The 7,561-nt window shown below is 57.9% G+C and overlaps 4 protein-coding genes across 4 annotated transcripts; all 4 read right to left on the bottom strand.

Moving 5' to 3' along the window:
- Window positions 1-214: 214 nt before the first annotated feature.
- On the bottom strand, window positions 215-3,202 carry DQ04_08281030 (putative DNA topoisomerase II; the record flags this gene model as incomplete). The annotated part of the gene is made up of 1 exon (XM_009315505.1): window positions 215-3,202. The coding sequence occupies one exon, from the start codon at window positions 3,200-3,202 to the stop codon at window positions 215-217; it is 2,988 nt and encodes a 995-aa protein (XP_009313780.1).
- Window positions 3,203-3,246: 44 nt separating this feature from the next.
- On the bottom strand, window positions 3,247-3,765 carry DQ04_08281020 (putative DNA topoisomerase II; the record flags this gene model as incomplete). The annotated part of the gene is made up of 1 exon (XM_009315504.1): window positions 3,247-3,765. The coding sequence occupies one exon, from the start codon at window positions 3,763-3,765 to the stop codon at window positions 3,247-3,249; it is 519 nt and encodes a 172-aa protein (XP_009313779.1).
- Window positions 3,766-3,937: 172 nt separating this feature from the next.
- On the bottom strand, window positions 3,938-4,828 carry DQ04_08281010 (alpha DNA topoisomerase II; the record flags this gene model as incomplete). Its single annotated transcript, XM_009315503.1, has 1 exon — window positions 3,938-4,828. The coding sequence occupies one exon, from the start codon at window positions 4,826-4,828 to the stop codon at window positions 3,938-3,940; it is 891 nt and encodes a 296-aa protein (XP_009313778.1).
- A 445-nt stretch (window positions 4,829-5,273) lies between these two features.
- On the bottom strand, window positions 5,274-7,028 carry DQ04_08281000 (histone acetyltransferase; the record flags this gene model as incomplete). Its single annotated transcript, XM_009315502.1, has 1 exon — window positions 5,274-7,028. One exon carries the CDS (start codon window positions 7,026-7,028, stop codon window positions 5,274-5,276), a length of 1,755 nt encoding a protein of 584 aa, XP_009313777.1.
- Between the last annotated feature and the right edge of the window lie 533 nt (window positions 7,029-7,561).

Raw genomic sequence — 7,561 nt, 5'->3', positions numbered from 1 at the left:
CTTCGCCTCTCGTCCCTTTCATTGATGTCTACAAAAAATTTTCACTCTTTTCTTTGTTCATTCACTTTCTCAGCCTTTCTCTCTCTCTCTCTCTTTCTCTTTCTGTGTGTCTCTCACGTATTTCCGACACCTCTGCCGTGTGTCGTGTGTCTATGGCAGTGCTCGCCGTTATCTGTCCCTTGCACATGTGCATTTCCCATATTACTGCTGCTGTTTAGTCGCTGAAGTCATACGAGGAAGAATCGCTTGCGGTCTCATCATCATCATCATCATCATCGTCGTCCTCCTCATCATCCTCATCCTCATCCTCGCTGCTGCTGCTGCTGCCGCCACGACGACGACGCTTCCGCGAACTCTGTTTCTCCTGTTTCTGTTGCGGTTTCCGCTCCACACGCTTTGGCGCCTGCTTTACTGGCAGTGGCTTCTTCTCTTCCGGTTTAGTCACGCCAAGGAGCAACAAGTCATCGTCCCCATCTTCGTCAGTCACTGTGAACCGCCGCGGCGCCGTCACGGCTGCTACTGCTGCTGGGGTGGTGGTGGTGGTGGTGAATGTGGCTGGCGTTGTTTTGGGCGCCGAGTTCATGAGTGCCTCGATGCCGAAGCTGTCGATGTCGAAGTCATCCGTGAGAGTCACCCGTGCGGTCTTCTCCGTCCTGACACGCTTGGCGCCTCCCTCCTGCTTCACCTTCTCCTCCTTCGGCTTGCGGGGCGCCCGTTTTGCGGCAGGCTGCTTTGGCGGGGCCTTCTGCTGCCCGCCATCCTTCTTGTTGCCGCCGCCTCCGCCGGGCCCGTCGTCGCGTTCCACCAGGTCGGTGCTGTCATCATCGGGCTGCCAGTCGCTACCGCCGCTGTTGCCGCCGTCGTCGAAGTCCTCAAAGTCGTCGTCGTCGCCGTCGCTGTCGCTCGACTTCTTCTTCTTGCGTCTTGCTGGGGCTTTGCGTGGAGGTGCGGCACCGCTGTTAGTGGTGCTGTTATCTCCACTGTTGTCTGCCCGAGTGGTGCGCCCGCTCTTCTTCTCCGTCTTGACGGACTCCTTCGCGAGTGCCTGCCGCGCCTTGTCAGAGAGCAGCGGCACACGCAGCCGCCGCGGATCAAACGGCCGTTTCTTCTCCATCTTCTTGCGCTGAATCGACGCAATCTCCTTCGCACGATCCTCGAAGTGCTTCTCGATACGCGGGCGCAGCAGCTTCAGGTCATCCTGCCACAAGTCCTTCGGCGTACGCTTCTCGAGGGCGTTGAGTTCGTCGCGCGCCCTCTGCAGCTGCGCGAGCAGCCGCGCGATCATCTCCGCCGTGAGGCTCCACAGCCGCATCCCCAGCAGGTAGTCGTAGTCCCGCGTGGCGCGCTGCACCTCGGGCGGCTCCACGTCGCCCTCCTGCTCCTCGCGCGGGTCACCGTGCAGCAGCAGCAACTCATCCGCCCCCGCCGTTGCGCGCCCTGCTGTGTCCACGGCGCCCTCATCCTCCTCCTGCTCAACGGTGGTGGAGCTGACCTTCTTTTTCTGCTGCGGCGGGAACGGGGCGTAGCCACGCTGCTGCAGCTCCTCCAGCAGCTCCCGCTTGCGCCGCCGCGTCACGATGAGGCGGNCGACCACCTCCGTCACGAAGCGCACCATGTTCTCCAGCTTCGACGCGGTGCGGCGCAGGTCGCCGATGAGGAAGTCTCGCCGCTTCGCGTAGTACTCGAGGCGCACCAAGTAGAACTCCTTCAGCACCGCCTCCGCATCGAGGTACTTTGTGATCTGCCCCTCCCTGTCAAAGGCAATGATGTTCGTAGCATGAATGTACTCACGCAGCTGCAGCTTTTCCTCAAGGCAGCCCTGCGCGAGCCACTGCCGCAGCACATCGGGATGTAGGAAGACCTCGAAGTCTACCGTCACGTCGGTGTTGTGCTCGCGGTACTGCACCACCACCTCCTTCTCGCGAAGCTCCTCGAGGAACTTCTTGTACGACTGCGTCCATGTGCCAATGGGCAGCTCTGTGATGCTCACGATGCCGTCGGGGCGCACGGTGGCACGCCCCACAGAGATGAACTTCCCCTTTTCCTTCTCAACAATCTCGCCGGTGAATCCAAAGTACCACGGCTTCATGGGCTGCAGCTCCTCCCCAGACAGCAGCCGCATCAAGTTGTCGATGATCTCGAGCGGCGAGTAGCTGGGGATGTTCGTCGCGAAGCCCGTCCCGATGCCGGAGGTGCCGTTCACCAGCACCATTGGGATCACCGGCACATAGTAGAAGGGTTCTACCGACAACCCGTCGTCATCCTTGTAGTCCACGACGTAGTCATCCGAGGGGTGGTAAATGTACCGCGCGATGTTTGCGAGGCGGGTGAAGATGTAACGGCCCGCAGCGTGGTCCTTGCCGCCCTGCAGCCGTGTACCAAACTGACCGTCCTGCTGGAGCAGCGGCACATTATTCGAGCCCACGAAGTCTTGTGCGAGGCCAACGATGGTCTGCACCAGCGACTGCTCGCCGTGGTGGTACGCCGCGTGCTCAGAGACGTAACCGGCTAGTTGCACCACCTTAATGGATCGCGTGAGGTTGCGCTTAAACGAGGAAAACATGATCTTGCGCTGTCCGGGCTTCAGCCCATCCACAACGCTCGGGATGGAACGCTCACAGTCAGCCACTGAGAAGAGAATAAGCTCCTTGTCAACGAACTCTGAGTATGACACTGTCTTCACGTTGTAGTTCATCGTCTCGTTGGGGTTGGTGTTGGCCTTGAAGTGTGTAATCCACTGCTTGCGCTCCTCCACCTTGTCCTTTGAAAAGGCCATGACGATGCGTGAGTCGTCGTGCACGTCCTCGTGCACAAAGTCAAGGCGGTGGCGGTCGATGTTCTCAAAGTACTCACGACCCTCCTTTGCGCCAGATGTACCGAGACCCTTGTAGTAGCGCACCTCGTAGTTCTTTATGCCATCCCCAATGGCGTTCTTCCACTCAAAATAATCTGGCATCGAGAAGAAGGAGATGGCCCGCTCGTCGTTGGCGGCTCGGCCCTTCTTACGTGCCTTCACGATGGGTGTGATGAACTGCTGCAGGAACCCTGGCGTCTTGAGCAGGTCCGGCCAGAAGTTGTGGATCATGTTGATGATGAGGCCTTTAATGTGGGAGCCGTCGTGGTCCTGGTCGGACATAATCATGAGGTGCCCGTAGCGCAGACCCTCCACGCTGTTGTACTTCTGCCGTATGTCGAGCCCCATAATCTTACTCACCGCCTGGAACTCAGCGCACGCCATCACTTTCTTCAGCGTCGCGTCACGGACGTTAAGCGGCTTGCCGCGGAGCGGAAAAACACCGAAGTAGNGAACTCAGCGCACGCCATCACTTTCTTCAGCGTCGCGTCACGGACGTTAAGCGGCTTGCCGCGGAGCGGAAAAACACCGAAGTAGTCACGGTCCTTTACCGCGAGTCCGGCGGTACAGAGCGCCTTGGCGGAGTCTCCCTCGGTGAGGATGAGGGTGCATCGGTGACCGTACTTCCCACCCGCCTCGTTGGCGTCGTCAAGCTTCGGGATGCCGAGGATCTGCTTACGGTCCGCGTTGCGCAGCTTCGACGCGATCTCGCGCGTGAGTTTGCTGTTCGCCATCTCCACTGCACGCTCCACGATGCTGGACTTGAGGATGCAGTCGACTATCGCCGCGGGGAGGTCACAGGTGGAGCCAAAACGGGCTTTCGGGGTGTTGAGTGTCTCCTTTGTCTGCGAGTCAAAGCCGGGGTTCTCAATGAGGCAGTTGATGAACACGAAGAGGTGCGGCCGAATCATGTGCGGCTTCACCTCCGTCTTGCTCTTGCGCTTCGCCTGTTCCGTCACCTTGGTGATGATCTGGTCGGTAATGTACTTCACATGCGTTCCGCCCCGCGTGGTGGCGATGGAGTTGACGAAACTCACCTGCTGGAAGCCGATGTTCGACACACGCACGCACACCTCCCAGCGATCATTCACACGCGCGTAGCTTGCCGCTTTGCGCTCCTCGCCCATTGTGGGGTACAAGTCGACGTACTCCACGAAGGAGCAGCAGGCGATCTTGGTGTCGTTGAGGTAACAGCGCAGCGACTTGTCGGTGCAGCCCGCAACGTCGTAGACGCGGCGATGCATCATGTACAGCATGTCCTCGTTGAATCCATCGAGGTTGAACTTCGCAAAGTCGGGGTAGAACGTCACAANCGCGGCGATGCATCATGTACAGCATGTCCTCGTTGAATCCATCGAGGTTGAACTTCGCAAAGTCGGGGTAGAACGTCACAACAGTGTAGTCGGGCCCCTCACACGAGGTGATGACGGGCTCTTCACTCTCCAGCATGTTGTTGCGCCACCGCATGAAGAACTTCTTGCGGGAGCGGCTGTGGACTGTCTCCACCTCGAAACGGGAGGAGAAGACGTTTGTCAGCTTCGCGCCGAAGCCGTTGCGACCGCCGGTTACCTTCGCCTCCGTGTCGTCGTAGTTGGACGATGTGAGCAGGTGGCCGAAGATCATCTCCGGAACCCACAGGTCGTGCTCGCGGTGCCGCTGCACGGGGATGCCCTCGCCGTTGTTGTACACCCGCACCATTCCCCGCGCCGCGTCAATCCACACCTTGATGACCGTCTGCCCGAGCGGGTCCCTCACCTTGTTGTCCGCTGCGTTGACGAGGATCTCGTCGAAGATCTTGTACAGGCCCGGCGTCCACGTGCACTTGCGCAGCTTCATGATGCTCTCCGCCTCGTCGTAGACCCACATGTCGTCGGTGACCGGCTCAATGGTGCCGATGTACATATCGGGGCGGGCGAGAATGTGCTCATGCTGCGTCTTCTTCTGGTAGATCTCCTCCACGGTCCGCTTCGACATCGTTGCGTCGGGAACTGTAGGTTTTAAATCTCTCTGTCTGTCGGTCGGTCGGTCAGTCTGTGTATGTATGTGTGTTTACGGCTCTCTCTTGGGCCGATTAACTTCTATTCTTCGTGGTCTATGCGCCGTCTACAGATGGAGTGTCTGTGTGTATGCGTGCGCCCCTTACCGCTCAGGGGGGGNGGGGGGGGGGGGGAGGGTGAGAGGCGATCACCTTTTATGTTTATATATTGAGGGAGAGGGAAGCCCCTTTGTTCTTAAGACGTAACGGATCGCTTGATTCAACAATAATAGAAATGGAAATAGAAAGCATGGCATTCGAGCACAACAACGGCCGTAATGGTAAAGGGAAAAGATTCCCCATGAGCCCTGCACATATGTGAAGTGAGAAATATGCACACCAACACAGACACAAACTTATTGTACAACCTCACGCCTCCTTCGCCTAGCGCTGTCCCTTCTGCTGATGTTGCTGCTGGCGAAGTGACGTAGACGACGTTGCCCACGCCACACCGCCGCGACTCGTCAGCAGCGCTGCGTTAAACTCCGCGCGGCTGAGGTCCTTCGCCTGCTGCTTCGCCTTGGCGTACTCGCGACGCACAAAAGCAACGGGTATCACGAGCCGCAGACTTCGGTCCTCGGCGTTGAGGTGCAGTAACCCCATGTGGAGCAGCGTCCGCAAGACATCCGCCTTCTCCAGTTGTGCCTGATGCGCAATCTCGCATACACTCATGACTGCCACCGTGTCTGCGTCGTCCTCTGCGGCGTTGTTGCCGCCGCTGCTGCTGCTGCTGCTACCGGCGCGTGGTCGCTTTGTCCTGCGACCCAGCTGTGTTGCCACGACCGACACCGCCTCCTCGTCGCTGGTGTTGTCTTCAATTACGGTAGCAGCCGCGGCGGTGTCGGTGAGGAGTTTGTGCATCCACGTTATGAGGACGCGGCGCCAGTAGCGGTCATACGCAGAGGCGCCCAAATCCGAGAGTGGCTTCTCCGGTGACCCGACGTGTTTTCTGCGGTACGCGAGCTCGTAACTTGCGGCAATCATGAACTGCCCAAAGTGGCCCAGTCGCGGTTTCTGGGCATCGTGCTGCTGCGCCGCCCCACCTGCAAAGCACGGCAGTGTGACGATGCACGCCAGATTGTTGTCGGCCACCTGTTTCTCCCAGGTGAAGTAGCCAGCAAAGTACATTGCCGTGGGGTCATCCACGTACTGAGGGAAGTGCCGCTGGTGGAGGCAGACAATGTAGAAGTAGTAGTTGTGAACATCGTGCCCCGCCAGCTTGTTCTCGAGGAATGACTTGCCCAAGAGGAATAGGTGGCGGCAGTACGTCACCTGTCGGCCGCCGTTGACTTCAAACATGGAGAATCCACGCGCCTCGTCACGATAAATCTCTTGACCCGGTGGCCGTAGCCGTCCTGAGCGGTACTGCAGCGTTTCATAACGCATTTGCTCAAAGGTGCTGTAAATGCGGAGAGAGAACGGACAGAGGTAGGCGTCGCGGATGAACGGATTTCGGCTTGTCACCACCAACCCGAGTTGTTGTTGCAACTCGCTGCTGCCGCTGCTGCTCGGTGCCATCGGATCGTACTCGCCGTGAAAAATACCGTAGGGCGCGTAGTACCACGGAGCAAAGACAAAGTTACAGAGGTACACAAAGTTTCGAACTGTCGTGGGTGTGCGGCAGTCACGGAGGAGACGCTCCTCAAAGAAGTCAAGCTGCTTCTCCTCGCGGCGCGTGCGGACCATCCCTGGGGTCACTTCACAGTACACAGAGCTCAGGACTGGTCTGTTGATGCGACTCGTTATCGATGGCTGTGGGGATCCGCAGTCTGGAACGGTGTTACCGCAGCTGCTGGTGATAGCGGTGGTGTTATTGTTAGTATTGCTGCTGGTGTTGTTACCATTGCCCCTCGACTCTTTCAACTCAATATCCTCAAGTGGAAACCAGCCACTTAGGCGGTGGTCCACATCCTTCACGCGCACGAAGCCGTAGAGCGGCGGCGGAAGCAATGCGTGGACATCAGTGCCGAGCAGCGCCGGCGTCCAGAGGTAGCGCACCTCTAGCAGTTGTCCACGCTTCACGCTGGCGTCTGCCCCACGCACGCTGCAGGGGGTCCCCAACAGCGACTGCAGACGTCCATCCTGCTCAGCGCCATTAGTGTTGTTGCTGTTGCTATTCATGTTATTATCATTGTTCATCTGCTTTACGATCGCCCTGCCGCTGTGGCGCTCCTGGCATTCACCATGCACTCCGCACTTTGGTGTCCAAAATGAGGAAGGAGAGCGAGGGGGGAAAAAACAACAAGACAAGAGGCTTTTCAGAACAACAGCCGCCGCAGCAGAAGTATGTGGTATAAACAGGAAGAAAGCGCAATAAGGAGAAAAATGTGAATCAGACAACCTCGCTCTCTCTCTCTCTCGGGTCATCTTCGATAGAAGCCCGAAATGTCAGTGGCCACGATTAATATGAGAGAACACACACGCCGTGCTGGTGGATTGAGGCATCGCAGGGAGAAGAAAGGGCAAAAAAAAGGAAGGGGAACGGCACGGTGCCACGGGAACAGCCTCCCTCCAGCACGAGAAACCCAAAAAAAAAAACTAAAAACGAAGGTGGTATGAAAGAGTTTCACGAATATATTTTGTGTAATAGAAATGCAGACTGCAGCAACTCAAAAGGGGAAGGAGACGTGGTCCAGCCGTGCGAAGTGTGCCGCCAGCCGCTCCTCCATCTT

Source organism: Trypanosoma grayi, assembly GCF_000691245.1.
Source record: "Trypanosoma grayi strain ANR4 Tgr_828_V1, whole genome shotgun sequence".
NCBI lineage: Eukaryota > Euglenozoa > Kinetoplastea > Trypanosomatida > Trypanosomatidae > Trypanosoma > Trypanosoma grayi.
Note: the sequence above shows the minus strand (reverse complement) of the source record. Positions and strands in the feature narration are given on the sequence as shown.